At 39.8% G+C, this 19,337-nt stretch overlaps 1 protein-coding gene across 6 annotated transcripts in view; it reads left to right on the forward strand.

Moving 5' to 3' along the window:
* The window catches only part of cadps2 (Ca++-dependent secretion activator 2), a 206,068-nt gene that overhangs the window by 92,101 nt on the left and 94,630 nt on the right, over window positions 1-19,337 (forward strand). For all 6 annotated transcript variants that reach the window (XM_037767073.1, XM_037767075.1, XM_037767076.1 and 3 more), the window contains exons 7-11: window positions 6,785-6,896; window positions 8,444-8,583; window positions 14,756-14,822; window positions 16,718-16,826; window positions 18,410-18,610. In XM_037767073.1, coding sequence (XP_037623001.1) covers window positions 6,785-6,896; window positions 8,444-8,583; window positions 14,756-14,822; window positions 16,718-16,826; window positions 18,410-18,610 — 629 coding nt within the window. The remainder of the gene's footprint in view (window positions 1-6,784; window positions 6,897-8,443; window positions 8,584-14,755; window positions 14,823-16,717; window positions 16,827-18,409; window positions 18,611-19,337) is intronic.

Here is a 19,337-nt window from a genome sequence, read left to right on the forward strand (position 1 = left end):
CTTTAAATGGTTGAGCAAATAAACAAAACTTAGTGGCTTTGGTTCCGCCTTTTTTCTCTCCAGTTCCTCTAATTAATACCTGCTATCATGTGACCAAAGTTTTTCATTTATCGATACTGATGATGACCACAAGATGTCGTTAATCAAGAGATTATTTTGTCAAAACAAACCGATTCTGAGGTCAGAAATGAACTTCTATGTTCGAATTTTTGGATTGACATTTTATTCTGGCTGTTGATTTTCAAGTAATCAAACCAGTGACTGTATCTTCTGATCCAGCCTGGCTGCAGCTTAATATGGTGCTGTCGTTTTGCAGCATAAATACACCTAAAAACTAAATTATTTTTTTGTGATTTTGAGTGTGTGGATTGATATTTCAAGGTGTCTGTAGATGGACAACGTGTGACAGAAAGCTCAGAGGTTGTAATGCGTGTTGGTACTGGAGAGACATGAGTTAATACTCAGTTTACAGCCTGCTGAGCCTTCACTCTTGACTCCTAATTGGATTATAGTCTGCACTTTTGAAGATGAAATGAACACAGACCTCGGTGAAAAGCCTCCTTAACACAGTTACCTGAAACTGAACCACAGCTTTGAAATGCAAACAGCAGAAGACGAACTGCACATTTTATGCAACCAGGGAAGTGACCCTCACCATCAGCCGCCCGGAGCGCTGTCTCTCATTCTCCAGTAAAGGCTGAAACAGCGAGACGATGAGGCTGTTATGTAACCGTGATGGGAGTCAGTCGCTCCTCACCATCACATACAAAATATAAACACTCTCACTGGTTTCTGGCGGAAAGCCCAGCTGAGCTCAAACCCCTCACAGTCCCAGTCAGACCTCTGATGTTTTTCATTACGGAGTCTCACCTGGGGCTCTGCAGGAAGGCGGTTTATGAGCCGGTCTGGTTTGTAGCCAGACAGGCGCCCCCATGAGGCTGTAATATTTATTACACACCAGAAAACTAAACGTGTGGATAGATGAAAAATGGAGACAACTTTTCTATTCTCAACTCATGACCTTTAGCGGGGTATAAAATATAAAGTTTGTCCTGAAGGTGATGCCAGAGGGAAGGTCATGTTGGGTTTATCCTCTGTACGGTGGCCTTTTTAGGACATCTCAGTCTCAGCTTCTCAGGCTCAGCTCTACAGTAAAACTTTAAGCTGAATACTAACATTACCTTGCTGACATGCTAAAGGTCATGCTATAGTCCCATCATAATACCAACAGGCTAACATTAACATTAGGGCTGTCAATCGATTCAAATATTTATTCGCAATTAATTGCATTGTCCATGATTAATAAATAATTAATCAAAAATACTTTTTTATCTTTTCAAAATGTACCTTAAAGGGAGATTTGTGAAGTATTTAATACTCTTATCAACATTGGAGTGGGCAAATATGCTGCTTTCTGCAAATGTTTGTATATATTTATTATTGAAAATCAATTAACAACACAAAACAATGACAAATATTGTCCAGAAACCCTCACAGGTACTACATTTAGCATAAAAAATATTCTCAAATCATAACATGGCAAACTCAAGCCCAACAGGTAATGCCTGATTCGTTAGTTTCTGAAAGAAATTTAATAAAAGATTCCTGACATTGACTGATATATTTGACTTCAGGACATCTCTGACTACATACATGCAGAAAATCAAACATTTTAATGTATCAATTTAGATATTTTCCAAAGTAAAAGTCCCCAGAAGTGTATGATTCAACTTTTTGCCATGGTCTAGTGTTAAAAAAGTTGACAAAAAACGCAATAAATCGCTAAAAATAAAAAAAATATTTGTAGAATCGCAAGTATCGTGATAGTATCGAATTGGGAGATAGGTGTATCCTCCCAGCCATAGTAAACAGTGACTGCCTCAGCTGACATCACTTCATTACAACGTTGACTTCTCAGGAACATTTCACTCTGTCCCACATCCCCCCGTGTGAACACAGTCTAAGTTGATTATTTGCTTCTGTCTTCACTCAGTGCTCCCTCATGTCTTCCTACAACACCCAGGGTATTAATATTAAACAAACCATTTTTCTGATGGGACTACACAACATACAATGACATGAGTTATTACAGTATTAATATCTAAATACTGCTGTGCAACCATAAAGCTACACAGAGGCAATAAAAAAATGAATTATGATGGAAATAACAGTTTCATAGTACAATGAAAGACAAATGAGGCATCACGAGTGCAATGTCTGTACTGTAAAAGTGAAATACATCATTCAGAAATACAGAAAGCGCCTTTGACTTCAGGAAAAAATATGTCCACTTCCTCCAGCTCGCTCAGAGCAACAGAAGGTCTGTGTGAAAAGCTTCATTGTCCATGGAAAAATGAAAAATGTTTTTATTTTCTTCACCATGGCGTTGCAGCCTGCCGGCGACTGATCATCACTCAGGGCTGCATATTCTTGGTGGCGGTGGCCGTCGGACAGTCGGGGTCCATACAGTAATGAGGCTGCCCTTTCACATGCTCCAGCTACTGGTGGAGAGTTTATTTTATTCTGACAGGCCCTCTGCCCACCAGAATCACCAAACACAGCCAATTAAAGGAGCCCACGGTCACCTGACGACCTTGTTGGTCAACAGGGATCCTGCGCTGTAACTGCGGGTCCTGTAACCTTCACTGTAATTAGCCCGCAGCGCACATCCTCATCCCTCATCTTCAATAACACCCCCGCACACTTAATGACATCGTAGTTAACTATAATTACACAGACAACGTGATTAGCTGTGATTACACCGTCGTCCAATTGCTCTGATGACTCCTGCAGTCGTAGCGTAGCGGCTCTTTAATCACTGAGGACCTTTTCATTAGTGATACCCTTAATTACTCCGGAATGTCAAGCATTTGAGACTCACTTAAAGGACCAAAACACCGTTTCTTCATGTTTGGAAAATAATTATCAGGAGTGTACTTGATTTGTACTAATCAGTTTTTTTTTAGATTCCCTCCAGGCTTGAATATGTTGTTTCAATACATAATGAAAAATTAACTTGCAGATAGGCAGAGGTGCACAAAGGTTTATGAATCAAATCTGTTTACTTTTTCCGTGTAATTGAAGTTTGTTTAACTCCTGTATCACCCGCTGCAGGGCTTCACACACAAAACTAATTCACCGTCAAGAAAATGAGGTGAAACTAATGTGGGTCTCAGTGTCAATTGTAAAGTAAAGGGTTTAGATTGTCAACAGATTTTGAAACAAAAACACAAACAATTTTATACATTATGTACCAATTTGCCTCAGAGACAAACACTAGCTGATGATAAAGAGCAGAGGATCAACAGGAAGACACATTTGACTCAGGAGTCACAGTTAAAGTTAACCACCCATTTTTAGATTTCATGCAATTAAATTAGTGTCAAAGCAACAAAAGGCAGTAAAATAATGGAACTGAGCTGCACCAGCTGTTTGTAAATCCATCACTAAGTTTGTGTGTAAACTAGTGATTTACTAAATCATTTTTTTTTACGTTCTACATCTTACTTTAGCTTGGTGGCATGCTAACATTAGCTAATTATCACAAAACACAAAGTCAGTCAGTCTGTCAATAATAAATAAAGAAATAAAACGAAATTAATAAGTATTAAATAATGAATAAAATTAATGATAATTTAAAAAAACTACCACATGCAAACAGTATTTTAAAGAAAAATGTAATTTCAATTGTGTGAATAGTTAGTCAAACTTAATAAGAATACCTTTCCAAAGAATACATTTCCAAAGACCAATCTGACTTCAATATGACAGTACACCACCTCAGAGTGTTCAGATTAGTTCACTAGAATGATCACGCTGGTATGAGCATACGCATCAAAGGGTTCAATCAAACAGTTATGTTATTTTAAAGAAAATAAGAAAACATTGGGATATATATTGTACATCACGTTATAGTCTAAAACTATCGATATTATTTATAAACCATAATGCCCATCCTTAATATACAATTAGAAGCACAACCAATGAAAATGTTTTTTGAAATGTGAAGAAGTAGTCACACGTGTATCCTGCATTTAACATAAATGTCAGTATATGGCTGCTCTACAGTTGTAGTGTCGGCCCATTTGACCACGGAGATGAGCGTGACGGCTGACTTGACCGCACGTTACCGCGATACGATAACGTTTCCTGTCCATGACAGAGTTAGCATGCAGCTTTAGCCGTGATGTCTAGCTCTGTTTTTCCTGCAATGTGTGAAACCCAAAGTGTTTCCATACTTTACTGGATGTGTAGTGTTTACCACTTTGGATTTAACATGTGAGGGTGCAGGTCGTATCCACGCAGACCCTCCGCCGTTTTGGTTGAAGGATACAGAACGGATAAGACGTCACGTTACTCAGACTACAACAGTAAAAGCGGTAACTTCATTCTACCTCCGCATAGACTCAGCAAATATATTGATTCTGTCACTAAAAAATCAATTTCAAAATTGTAAAAAAAAATTAAAAAAAGGGCGATAAACAGGTGAATCGATTTTTTTCCCACCCCTAATAAATAGTATTGGTAAACCCAGAGTTTTCAGGCTGCAGGTGTGAAATTGAATCATTTTCTGTCTCAAACAGCAGCTGAGGTTTCACCTTTAAATCTGTCCTGCGGTCTATTTTCACCGCCATCTGGTTTTAATGTTTTTAATGCTCAAGGTTAAGTTGAACTGAAACCATAATAACAACGGTCATTATGTTACGTTTAAACCGTTACCTCAGGTCAGTTAGTCCATGAGGTCAGAGCTGTTTGTATCAGTGTCTGTCCTCCGTCTTACTGATCTGATGTCTGTATTTGTGTGAAGTGAAAACACCTTTCCGCACAATGTTGCCTTGGAAACTGGGGAAACTGCTTTGCTACTCGCCCTCAACAAGTGGAGGGGTCACTAGTCATTTGTGCACCACACACACACACACACACACACACATACACACACACACGCAAACAAAAAAAACACACACACACACACTTACACGCTTACCATGACAGTTTAGACATAAAGGCATGTAATGATGGGAGCTTGGATCCCGGTGTGTATAATGGCGGCGTCTGTCATCCTGAGCAGAAGGCGTCAGTCTGCTCCATTAGAGTCTCTGTGAGATGAACAATAAGTGATTGTTGATAACAGCCGACACTGATGGGACACTTTACTGCCTCTGGATCTGTGACTAAGACCTGATGTGATGCTATTACAGGGAGCTGAGCAAAGTTTGCAGGGTGACCTCTTGTAGAAGTTCACTTTGCTCGCTGTGGTGTCAGAGTGATTGCAATTAACAATGAAGACGCCTCGTCCTGTGGGCTGTGGAGCGTGCAAATATAAAAAGCTTGAGGTGTACATTATAATCATTTCTGTGCAGTAGCTACACTCTGAGTTTTGTTCATGTTTTTGAGAACAAAATCAGTGTGTCATACTCAGATTCACACGTGAAGGCTGTCTGATTCTTGGGACCTAAAAACCCTGCACTGCACAAATAATGCAAGCTATACCGGGCCTGTATAGGAATGCTAACTGTGATGCCAAATTTATACTTCTGCGGAAAAGCTTGCGCACAGCTTCTGCAGAGCCACAGAGATGGTTTGCAGAGCTCGCAGAGAGCTGCAAAGACACGCCGCACACCTCCTGAAAAATGCGACTACGCGCCGGGCACCGCCGACGTCGCAGAAGTTTGATAGGACATCAGAGCTGGGTTGTATTAAGAGGCCGCACATACCACCTCCTCATTTGGTTCTCTCTTTTTCTCCGTATTAATTCTAGGCACAGGAGCTCCTCCTTCTCATCCAACTCTTCCATACTTTTTTTTCCAGGCATATAGCGTTGGGCCAAAATTATATGGAACTATTTAATCACGCCTATCAAATAAATGAAAGACGACCTTACAAAGGATTTGAAAACAGCGGGTCCAAATCAAAGACAAATTACAAGTGGTGCACTTCAGCCTCTTGTGGCAGAAGTGAGTATTCAACAAACATTTAGAGAAATGATCCTGACAAAAAAAAAAGGTTTCGCTCGACAAATTTTTTCCCCACCTGTTTCACAGATGGAAAAATAATTAAGGAACTTAGAAAGATTATCCTGGCAAAACCTGTTTATCACCTGTTCTTAAGTCATAAACACAGGAGAGAAAACAATTTAGATCAGACTTAGAAAAATGGATCACCAGAAGGTCTTCTGCACAAACCATGGATGTATTAAGAGAACTGGATACAGCGTTGGAGGCGGGGCCCCGTTCATTCCTATGACAGTTGCTCAGTGGCGCATGATGCCAAAATGGCTCGACTTCCGACTGGAAAAGTACCCGGATCATCCAGCGATCTTGCGCATCCATTGGGCCCATGGAACATACGCAATAGCGGTCACATGGCTCGGTCACGAGGTCCGAACGTCACGGCTTGCGCTGTCATCACGGTCGGTTGATTCACCTCAATAAAAATTATCCACTGAGTTACAGACGTCTCTTTCCAAGTGTAAGTCTATGGGAAAAAGTATTTTTTGACCCGATGGCATCACGTAACATACACAGAAGTTGTAGTACCGCTGTTTGGCCACTACGAAAATTGGCGTAAACGACCAGCGCTCTTCCTCGGGGCTTGGTACACACCCGTACAGTACAACCATACAGATTCACACAGTGTGAGCAAAAAGTGTCAGTTTCTGGCTGTGCAGACAGGATGATTAAAATGTGCCGTGTGAGTAAATACTGACACTTCAGTAAACGTACAAGATCAATAAAAACACACCCAGTGTGTGCCCAGCTGTAAAGAGGATCCTTGTGTGTTTCAGGTGGGGGACTCAGGGGGACTTCACCACCACTCACCCTCTGCCCTCGGTCAAAGTGAAGCTGTTCACAGAGAGCACCGGGGTCCTGGCTCTGGAGGACAAGGAGCTGGGCCGGGTGAGAGTCCAACTGCACTGAACCACACACACAACACACAACAACACAACATGGGTTTGTTTATCTATGATCAGTCTCTTAAATACATTCAGGAATTTAAATGGGATGCTTTCTGTAAAAAAATTTTAAAAAAAACTTATGATGTCTGGTCACAGCAACAAACCAAACCACAACTGAATTATATATCCAACAACATCTTACAGCTCATTATTACTCGTCTTTGTTGAATACTCGATTCTGATTGGTCAGTCACGCCGTTCTACAGTCTGTTTTTGCTTTATAGCAGACCGTTTCTATGTATAACAGACCGTTGCTATGGATGCAGTTCTGATCTCGGTACAGCTAGTGGATCATTGTTGTGAAATAAACCCCTTCAGGGCGATGCAAGACCCGGGGTTTGTTTCACAACAATGACCAGCTCGCTGTACATTAGCCCTTACATATCACGCCATGAGGGGTGGAAGTAACAAGAACCGCTCTACTCTCAACTTTTTCTCTTAATGTGGTGCTGATGTGCCAAGTATTTGGTTATTTGTGAAACCTAAACTAAAGAATAACTTCACACACATTTTCAAACAGGCGACACGCTGCTCTATTTCCCCTCTAACATAACACGTAAAATTGTTAAAATAATCGAAATCTCAGATTTATTTTTTTTTCCCTCAATATGGCCCTAGTACTCCGTCGTAATTTACACCCATAGTTACCTCCTCCGGAGAAATAAACCACCAGTGCAGATTGGGGCCGTTAAATTACTGACTGATTCTGATTGGACGGTGACTGACGATGTCGGCCAAGTTCCGAAAGTTTCAGACGTCCTTCATGGTGTTGGAGATGTTAACATGAGTCACACACACACACACACACGCTGCAGCTGAATCACGATTGAGATGAAGGCAGACAGTTCAGATTGTGTGTGTGTGTGTGTGTGTGAAGCAGACAGTTGAAGGACACTGAAGACAAAACACAGTAAATGAAATGAGCTGCGGCTGCCAGTTGGCCGACTCTCTCAGCTCACAGCTGCTGTCTGACATGTTGTGATTATCAGAAGGTAAAATACAACAGAACCAGGAATTTGCCAACATGTGATTTTGGGGGAATGAAAAGAGGTGGATTTCCACTTCCTCCTGTAAATTCTGTCCATTTCCACCACTAATAACCCCTAATATCAAAACGTGTGTCTTGTGGGAGAAACTGATTGACCGATCCTAAACACTAGGGATGGGAATCACCAGAGGCTCCACGATACGATCTTATCATGATAAGATCTTATTGTGATTTTAAACATTTTGTGATACGCTGAGTATTGTGATAAATTATTTTGTGATATATTACCCTTTTTCAACTGGAAATTATGCAGTTTGTCAACATTTGCTTTATCTAATAAGATGCAGTTTTCATTTACATATCTTGAGGTCAGAGGTCAAGGGACCCCTTTGAAAATGGCTGTGAGTTTTGCGTAAATTTGGAGCGTTATTTAGCGATCTTCCTGACAAGCTAACATGACCAATCCCTGCCCTCCTCTGTACCCCGCCCTCCCCCCTCAGGTGGTCATGAATCCAACCACCAACGGGCCAAAGCAGGCCGAGTTCCACCGGATGGTCGTCCCCAAGAACAGCCAAGACACAGAGCTGAAGATCAAACTGGCCGTCCGCATGGACAAACCCCCCAACATGAAGCACAGCGGGTGAGTCTGCAGGGTTAGGGTTAGTCTGTTTAAATCCAAGACAAATGAAGGTTAAAGGTCTCATATTATGCTCATTTCCAGGTTCATAGACGTATTTTAATGTTCTACTAGAACATGTTTACCACAATCAAAGCTAGCCGCGTTGGCCGCGCAACACGCCAACGTTAACAGGCAGAAACTAAAACATCATAAACATGACAAACTTACAGCTTCCAAGTTTGAAGGTGGGTCCCAGACAGCCGGTACGGATCCATCCAGAGCTTCAGTTTGAAGTGAATCCTGCTGTGCACTGACCCCTTATGTTTTACTGTTGCTGTGAGGACATTTCAGTCAAAAATCACCTAAAACGCCTAAAACATAAAGTGAATCCACTGGGTCTTCACGTCCTCAGGTGATGGGGGTACATGAAGACTTTTCTGCTGGTTCTTGCAGACAGTAATAGAACTAGTAACATGCTTTGCTTGGCCTGTTAGCAGGTCCGTGATTATAGCGAGGAAATCAATGGCGGATAGCGAGAGATTCAATAGCGTCTCCGTATGCGGGGTCAACTAGCTAGAGGTTGTTCTAGCAGTCCATGAAAAAGTCTTTGACGTCAACAACATGAGGAAGTTCTGATCAGCGTTTTATCAGACCCATTTTCTGAGAGCTGGAGCAGGAGAAAAAGAGAGAGTATGGTCTTCTCTGACACTATGGTGGTCTGTAGACACAGTAGGGACAGATATTGATGTTTAAAAGACATAGAAAAGTGCATTTTGCATAATAGGTGACATTTAAAAATCATTTATCATTTGTCTGCAGGATAGAGTTGTTAATGTTACCGTTTTCATTCTCTATCTTATACATCCAAACACGTCTGAAAACACAATAGACCAGGTCTGCTTCTTTTTCACTCCTCTGTTTGTCTTCTGCTTCATAGTTTAATAAACCTTTGAAATAACTTTAACATTCCTCCTGCTGTCATTGAGTTAATATCAATTTATTTATGAATAAGTGAAGGACAGCTTAACACATGAAGTCAGTTTCCTCCCAGAGCAATTTCTTAATATGACAGATGACACAACACCTGAGTTATTTGTTTAATTATTTTGAGGGTTTTTATGTAAGTTGTGTTATCATTGTGTGATGATGCCGAGCAGACATCTATTCCTTCGACTGCGTTGCCACTTGACAAAATAACGCGGAATGAGTTCAAATCCAACTTCTTTGGAGAACGAAAAAAGAAATGCAGGCTGACAGCTTTATCTGCTGGTGAAATAAAAGAAGCAGAAACAGTCTGAGCTCAATGTGAGGATGTGATCACATGATGGTGACATGATAACTCTGTTAGTCATACTGAATTAATATACATCTGAAACAGGACATGATGCTGCATTATTAACACTATATAAGCCATAATTACAGTTACAATTAAGATGTAAATTATGCACTTTTTAAGTGTGTTTGTGATAGTTTAACAGCTATTATTAAAAGTCAACACTGAAAGGTTTATTTATTAGAGATGAATAGATTTTATAGATTTAACTTCTCATCAGACGGATAAATGTTGATTTGAGTCACAGCTGAACTCAAACATGTCCATCATCCATCAGAGGTTTTCAACCTCAGTTTTATTAGGAGATCGTTTGATCTAATAATTATTTAATTTGATTTCAGAGTGTTGATTGATTTAGTGATCCAGCTGTACATCCACTCACTATCTAAACTGAAAGCATCAGTGCTTTCACTCACGCCCATACTGATTTTACATCAGTAACATTTGCAAATAATAAACTACATATAATACTATAATAATAATCTACAATTATTATATTAATTATTGAAAAAAATATCAATTTAAAACAGATTTTGTTATTGTTATGTTATGTATGTAAGTATGTAAGTTATGGTTTTAAAAAAAAAGCACACTTGTGTTATTAGAGAAGGGGAAAAAGGGATAAAATAGAATAAAGAATTTAAAATTAAAACAAATTTTGAAAAAAAAATTTTCAATATGTTGTCTCAGATTTAAACCTATTGTGGCATTGTGGCAGGGTGTCTGTGGTGCAGATCTTACTTTCTGCCACAAGATGGCAGCAAAACATAATTTAAAACCCCACAAATATGATGAGGAAATGTGCGTGCATGCGTGTGTGCTTGTCTCTGTAGTGATTGTGTTTATTTTGACAGCTGACATGTCAACACTTTGATCTTTTACTTCACAGTTTGAGGTTTTGAGTTTTAAAAAGCCTGAATGTCAGTGACTCAGAGAGATCAGCAGTGTTAAAAATCACGTTTAGGTTCGATACACAACTCACAGATTCTTAAAGGGGAACATCACCTAAATTAATAATTCCTATATGATATTTCCATGGCCTAGTTAAGTTCAATTAATATTTGTGAACATGAGCTACTCTCTCTCAAAGCCAGAAACCAGAGAGGTAAGCCTCCTTTACTCAGAACAGTTCTCCCCATTCATTGTCTATGGAACAGTTTCCCTGCTTCACACTTGATGACATCACAAGTTTGAGATTAGGCACTATAGTTTTTTGATTTGGGAGAGAGTTGTTCATGTTTTCTAATATTTTTGGCCCATTTGTTTTTAAAGGACCTATGTGTAAAATTTCGGGAGATCTATTGGCAGATATGGAATATAATATTAACAAAGTATCTATCTATTTATATCTAGATAGGGAGGATTGTTTCAACAGTAGCCCAGAATGGACAAACCAAACACTGGCTCTAGATAGACACACTGTAAAAACTTGGCCGACTGACCCCGGCCCTGTCGGCTTGGTGTGTCAGGGTCTTAAGACGAGAGGATGTACTAACTGAGAAATGATCAGACATTTCCTCCTCAGTTTTCCTTCCTGACTTTCCTTTTGGTCCTAACAGCCTATAGTGCAGGAGCACTCACACTCTGTTACTATAATGATCAGTGTGGGAGTCAGACAGCTCTGATAACACACTGACTGATGTAAAGACTGAAGACAGGATGCAGATTTGGTGCTGTTTTCAAACTCTCCACAAGGGGTCAGTGTTAGTCTCCAAGTGAGTCCAGCTCTTCTCTGCTTTACATCCAGCTCTTATTCATGTGTTTACGCTGTCATTTCTGATTTATTAAAGACACAATCAGTGATCCACCTGCTGAAAGGTGTCATCCTATGTTTATTTATTCATTATATTTCCCTCTATTCAGGTTATTTGATGCTGTTTTCACTGTGAATCTTTGATCCAAAGACTAACTTAGGGCAACTGTTGCCCTGTATTAGTCATTTCTGATAAAATAAAAATTCCACATATTTCAAGATTAACAAAATGACTCCTCACGGCGAAGAAATAAATTCCAACTGACGCAGGAATGTGTGCTGCTTAAAGTAAAGAAAAAGAGAACAAACAGAAAATGTTTCGTTCAAAATTGTTTTACATTTATATTATTTATGGGTTCAGACCTGAACACCTTTAAAAGGCCGAAAGATGCAAGAAGACTTTTGACTTTCAGAGTGGAAAAAGAGAACAAACAGGGAAACGTTTTGGTTTACAGACGGATCGTCTAACATGTTTGATGTTTTCTGAAGAAATGTTTCACGTGTTCAATGCGAGCAGCAGTGCGGTTCGTCACTGAGGGGAACTGGAGAACTTCACACATTTATTTCTGCTGCGATCATTTAACACGTCATTGTTTTCTGCAAAAAATCTTTAGTTCCGATCGTGTTTCTGAGCTCAGAGGAAGTCACATCTGTGTTTTACTTGTTGCTCGTATTGAACACTTGATCTCACTGTGATCAAAATGGGGAAAAAAATGCAGTTTATAATTTATGATTTTATGGTCTTTTATGGAAGCATAACACAACAGCATCTTTTTAATAAATAGATGAATTAATAGGTAGGTTTGCTCTCAGGAGCAGGGGGAGGGGACACAGTGAAATTGATGATTCTTCATCCAAAAAGCCTCATTAATTAGAAAAAAAATGAATTTATGTAAAAGCAAATAACTCATTATAATGGAATAGTTAGTGTGCCCTCCTTCACCAGTGGAAATGAGTCACTTGCTATAATCATATCTTCTTAAAAGAAATTAAAAATATCTGCCAATGTTGTGAGACTATGACGTTTTGACAAAAAGAAAATCGGGGTAAAATATGCTCTTTAAAAAAATAATATTTGGTGGAAATTCTAAATATGTTGACCTTTTTAGTGGAATATTTCTGCTGGTGCAACTGTGCAGAAACCCTCCTTTCTTCAAGTGATTTAAGTCGTTATTAATGTGCAAATATATATATATATATGCAGTATTTATATATATATATGTTTTTTTATTTAAACTAGCGACATAATGGGCTGATGAGATTTGTACATCTACAAAAACGATAACCTTGAATTTATATTCAGTAACATTCTGCAGATGTCACTGCAAAAAAAATCATCTATACTCAAAGTTATTTAACCTCTTTTTCTTATAAAAGAGTGAAAATGCCTAAAATGAGTGAAATTATTTGATATAACAGGAGACAGAACTGCTTTTTGATGTGTTTGAACATTAAACGTAGTGGAAATAATTTTAAGATAATAAAAAAAAAATCTATGAAACAATTCTTTCAGGTCATTTACTCTGTTATTTTTTTTTTTATTATTATTATAAAAAATCACCAAAATCTTCAACCAGTCCGTGTCGTGAGGTTATTTTTCCACACAAATCAATGCGTCTGATTATTTTTTAACCCCATAGACAGTTCTTAAAGGGAAACTGTATTTTTTTTTGTTTTAATAAAACAAGTCCAGTGTCTCATCACTCTTAAAAAAGCCCTTAAAGTGTGAATATCCAGCTAAATGACCAGTTAAAGATAGATGGTGAGGACTGTTAAATGCCTGCAGTGAACTCTTTGGAGTCTGCAGTCCATCACCACGGCGTCGTGCGGGTGAATGGATGTCTGAAACCCGGCAGGAGGACGGACGGCCAAATCATTTTCACAAGTGGCCGGCGAGCGGTGCCACATGTTAACCCGGAGCCGTGCAGAATGGCCCAGATTCTCCGTCCAGACGCGCCGCGGCCTTGACTGGAGGCCTTTTCTTTAAGGGCGGGCAGCAGGGCTGAAGAAAGAGGTCTCGCCATCGATTGATTTTCCTCACTTGCACTTGCCTGTATCCCACGCTTCAGGAGGCCCGGGAGCAGCCATTGATTGAGAGGCCACGCTGGTCATTCTTCCATTTTCCTCAAGACTTCTTCAATGAGCGTCTGTCTGTGTCACGGCCTCTCTCAGCTCAGGACTCATTACATTCTCCTTTCTCTCTCACACTGGGGGAGGAGATGAATGTGTTAATAATTGTTCACGTAATGTGTTATAATACATTGTGATGGAAAGATGTACTTTTAATGCATCAAGGAGCTGTTTTTTGTTTTTTTTTGCATTCAATGATCTACATCAACATCACATGTCAGAAGTCTTCTTCAAATCTCCAAAGTCCCATCAAATGTAGAGAAATGGATCCTGCAAATATATTATTTGTTGTTTGTGTCCTCAGTGTTAAAGTGTCACCGTCATGGCCACACAAAGGACTGCATTTATTTTCATTATCGGTTCATCTGTTGATCATTTCTTTGATTTACTAATTCATCTTTTTTCTAATGTATCAGTAAATAGTGAAATATGTCATCCGAGTCGACGTCTTCAAATGTCTTGTTTTGTCCAACCAACAGTTCAGCACTCAAACATATTTAGTTAGCAGCGGAGGAAAGCAACAAATCCTCACACTAGAGAATTATCTGGTTTATTTATTTTTTTTTTTGTCATCAAATTTGATTGATTTTAAGTATATGAATTGAAAATTATTAACAAAGAATTACATAATTTAAAACAAAACTTTAATTGAATAACAAAAAAATAAGCATCATCATCATCCCCAAAAAAATCCCCCCAAAATAATTAAAATAGAATTAATTATGATATCTGATTCATTTATGGCTTAAATAATTGTAAAAACTCCTGATGTTGTTTATATTGTGTTTCAGGTACCTGTACGAGTCTGGAAACTCTGGAAATTATTAACAAATAATTACATAATTTATAACAAACACCTCAATTGTAATAATAATAATAATAATATATTTAATAATAATAATATATGTATAATATCTGGTTTATTAATGAGTTAAATAATTGTTAAAACTCCTGATGTTGTTTATATTGTGTTTCAGGTACCTGTACGCTGTGGGACAGAGAGTCTGGAAACGCTGGAAAAAAAGATATTTTGTTCTTGTTCAGGTAAGAAACCGACGAGACTGAGATCAGATGATGTGTAAAGGTTCAAGGTTCTTTATTTGTCATTTCTCAATTCCAGCAAAGCGGTCATTTGCAATACAAATCTTTGGTCTCAGGTTCATTCAACAATGCTAATAATATATGTATATATAAAAGGAGAAATCACACAAGTAAACGTAAAAGCAAAATGATAATCTAAGGCATAAAATAGTGCAGTTAAAATAAATAGAAACATAAATAAATAGAAAATAGAAATGTAAATTTGTAATTTAGTTGAAGATGAGAAAACTGAATGTAAACAGGATGTAGTATGTACAGTATATGCATGATGAGAAGTAACATATGTACACAGAGTTGAAAATAGGGATGAAGTATGTATGTGAATAATAATATATATATCCAGAGGTGTAACAGTTTGTCCCACACAGCAGCTGGCAGAACAGTTTGTGGCTGGGTGGGTGATCTGTCATTTTGTCTTCGGATCAGAGCAGCACTGCAGGAAAAAGAAAGTTAAAGCTTTAATAGGCAGAATATTTTTGGCATCATTGGGCAAAGATTCCATAATAACTTCCAAGTGTTCTGAGAGATAAATAGACTGCTGCACCTCCTCATGGCTCTGTTTTCAGGCTTTAAAAAAATGTAGCCCGTGACGGGAGACTCAACAGACTCAGAGAGAGAGCATTCCTATTGGCTGTGCTCCGGCTGGTGGGCGGTGCTTGGTTTTTCCTCAACTGATCTCAACATGGCTGCCGGGTCACAAACTTTCTCATTTTACAGCTAAACAGTACACTACAAGATGTTTCTGAAGACATATGAGGAGAGAAATAGGCATTACAGTAACAGAATATTGATTCATATCTGCTTAGTTTGACCGTTTGATCGGAGTTGGTGAGTGATTGACAGCTGCCCCGAGACGGCAGGCTCCAAATCAGCTCTGATTGGTTGTTTTTCTCCGGTCTGTGAAATCTCGCAGATGCCATTAAGAGCATCGGAGGACACAGAGGAACATGATATATCTTTTGAGATTACCTGTCTCATGCACTACTGTCAGGATATAGTAACCGCTTTATAAAAATAACTTTTATTAATCATATTTGCTCCATTTCTACCCACTGCTGCTTTAAGTTACATCTGAAATAAATCTACAGCAACTGTTTGACATTAATAAACTGTTAGAAAAGATCAAACAGGGTTTTAATTGATCCAGAATCTGTGAAAATATGAAAACACTCAAATAACAGAACCTAAAGCCTTCATAGAAAACGTGTCCTCACACTTTGGTGTTTCTCTTTCAAAAACTTACTTTTTTTTGCAGAGTTAAAAAACTTTTTTTTTTTTTTAAATTGTTTATTAAAGAGAATCATCTAATTTCAGTCGCTTTACGTGAAAGGTTTTTTTTTACACCTTGTCTGAGCACAACAGTCGTGCTGAAGCAAAGTTAATTAAGTTTTGGTCTCTTCGGTTCTCATTTACACTTTTTTCTCTTTAGCTTTTAAAGTATTTTACTTTCTGAGCACTCAGTGATCACTCCGGATCTGTGAGGGCAAGGGCAGACATTTAAATTCAGATTTAGTCTTTTCTTTTTGTCTGTTTACCTCTCTGCTCCAGATTGAACATTGCCTTTAAAGGCAACAAAAGATAGATTGAGTATCTTTTATGTTTTATTGATTGTGACTGAGGGGGGGAGGTGATGCTTGATTGAGTGTTTGACAACATTTATAAAATCCTGATGGTGTGAAAAACATTCTGCTGTCCATTCTATCAAATCAAGCTCTTATCTGTGGTTCATCAGTGTATGTGTGTGTGTGTGTGTGTGTGTGTGTGTGTGTGTGCGTGTGTGTGTATGTGTGTGTGTGTATGTGTGTGTATGTATGTGTGTGCGTGTGTTTGTTCTGCAGGTGAGTCAGTACACGTTCGCCATGTGCAGCTACAGAGAGAAGAAGGCCGAGCCTCAGGAGCTGATGCAGCTGGAGGGCTACACGGTGGACTACTGCGACCCTCAGCCAGGTAGCTGATCACACCTGAGCGGTCTCACTGACAAGGTCATCACTCAGGGCTTCAGGCTGCATTCACACCAGATCAGACGTTGCGGTGAAAGCACAGGTTATCCCATTCATTTTGAATGGGGTTAGTGCGTTTGGGCTGTGACGGCTGCCGCAGGGGTGCCGGAAAAAAAGTGGAAAGTAGAAACGGAATCGACTTTTGGAGAAACGCAACCCGACGTCACGCTGCGGTGGTCAATCACGAAACCAGCCATCCAGAGCTGTACAGCCCAGCCATGAAGGAACAAAGAATGTTAATTGTCGCAGTTAATGGGCCATTAATGTGAATCTCCCACACCGCTGCATTACCCTACGGCGAATCAACGCAACGCCTGATCTGGTGTGAATGCAGCCTAACACTCTAACAATATACATACATACATACTGCTGGAGGAGAGGGTTATAGAGCCAGCATTCAGAACATATGTGAACACGTGAAATTTATGATACATCAGGAGAATCATTTAAAAGACACAAGGTTCTGAACTGTAATTATAAAGCTGTCATAGAGCCAAGTGAGACCGCGTTCAAGGTCCTCACGTCTTTGTAATACATTTGGAAAATGTTCAAGCTTCTTTGGCTGAATCCAGACCTCCAGACTCACAGACTCACAGAATGTTCTTTGTACGTCTGCACGATCTGCATGTCAAAATCCACAAGTCATCAAGTCTGCAAGAGGCCTAAAATGGACTTTCTGTCAATTATCCATAAATCACTGCAATATTGATGGAATTGAGAGTTGAAGTCCTGGTGTCACGTCCGTGCCAGCCTCCGATCCACTCTCTCCTATAACTCAATGCACTGAAATCGTTGTTTCTGAAAAAATGAAGCGTGTTCCTGACATTTAGTTCCATATTCCAGGAAAGAATCGACATCCCCTGCAGCACTGGATATTAGAAATGAAAACCTTTGATTTTAACAAAGTTAAACAACGGTTGCTTAGTGAGCACAGAAAAAAAACACAGCTCTCATGGAAATGTTCCAGTGTGGCAGCGCGGGTACTAATGCTGCGTTCCAGACAACTCGGATGTCAGAATTTTCTTGAATTTTCACACTTTGAGCGACAGCAACAGCCTACAAGTCATTTTCAATGGAAGCCGGAGACAGGAAGCTAAAAACTGATGCCCAAAACAGCTAAAAACTCTCATCAGCTCTCCGATGACTCAGTGAAGCGTCGACCACTCACATGTTTTGGTTTCACCCTGTTCTGTTCCATAAAAAAAAATGCCATTAGACAGTTCCCAGTGTTATTTAACAACAGAACTATATCAACGAGCGCTTCAGCAAAATTTCAGCAGCGAGTCGGCGACAGTGTAGCTGACCACGCTGGCCGTGTTGTTGCTCTTGTTGCTCGTAGTGTGAACATAGCTTAACCTCTTCCTTCTTCTCCTCCTCCTCCTCCTCCTCCTACCCCTTCTTCTCCTCCTCTTCCTCCTTCTCCTTCTTCTTCTCCTCCTCCTTGTCTTCCTCCTCCTCGTCCTTCTCGTCCTTCTTCTTCTCCATCTTCTTCTTCTTCCTCCTCCTCGTCCTTCTCCTCCTTCTCTTCAGGTCTGCAGGGCGGCCGGGTGTTCTTTAACGCAGTGAAGGAGGGCGACCTGGTGATGTTTGCCAGTGACGACGAGCAGGACCGGACGCTGTGGGTCCAGGCCATGTACCGAGCCACCGGACAGTCCTACAAACCGATCCCACCGCTGCAGAACAAAACCACAAACTGCAGAGGAGGACTCCAGAAACCAGCGTCCCCCATCAGTAGGTTCAGATTCTCACTGGGGTTGTTTTTAGTATCTAAACATGAAACCAGTAAAAACTGCAGATTAGACAGAAAGATATAATAAAGTAAGTATGTGTGCATGTTCAACACAATGTTGTTGAAGCTGAAGATTTAGCTTTGTCTGCTTGTTAGTACAGCCGTGAACAGCGCAACAAGTACCAGAGCTTCTTAAGGACATTTTATGGATAAGGTGCAGAAATTGACACGTGTTGCTGGACATTCGTAGGAGAACGACTGAAAAATGCAGAATAACTTTCTCTAAATGAGACACCTCAGCGCTCTTAGTGGTCAAAAACATGACAGAGTTCCTTTAAGTTTCCATTTTTCTTTTATCCAGTTTTTCTGTATTTCCTTCATTCTTCACCTTTTTTTCTCATTTGTTCCTCCTCTCTTCCAAACTCGTGTCGTATTTCCTCTTTGCTTTTTTTTACCTCCTCTGCCTCCCCTTCACCTACAAATCATTTCATTCATTAATCTGTGTGTGGAGGACGCCGTCTCGCCGGCCGAGCATTGTAGACACGAAGAGCTTCATACTGAGAGCTGATTACGGCATCATTTGTGTAATTTGGCTCGGCGGCGGCCCGCTCTCGCCGCCGCTCGTTAGCGTTTAATGGAATAGATTGAAGCGTTAATGGCTAGAGGTGCTGACATGCTGTTTGCAGGAGGAAATAGAAAGTGTCCCTGAAATAGCTCTTAACCGGGTGC

This window comes from Sebastes umbrosus, chromosome 4, assembly GCF_015220745.1.
Source record: "Sebastes umbrosus isolate fSebUmb1 chromosome 4, fSebUmb1.pri, whole genome shotgun sequence".
NCBI lineage: Eukaryota > Metazoa > Chordata > Actinopteri > Perciformes > Sebastidae > Sebastes > Sebastes umbrosus.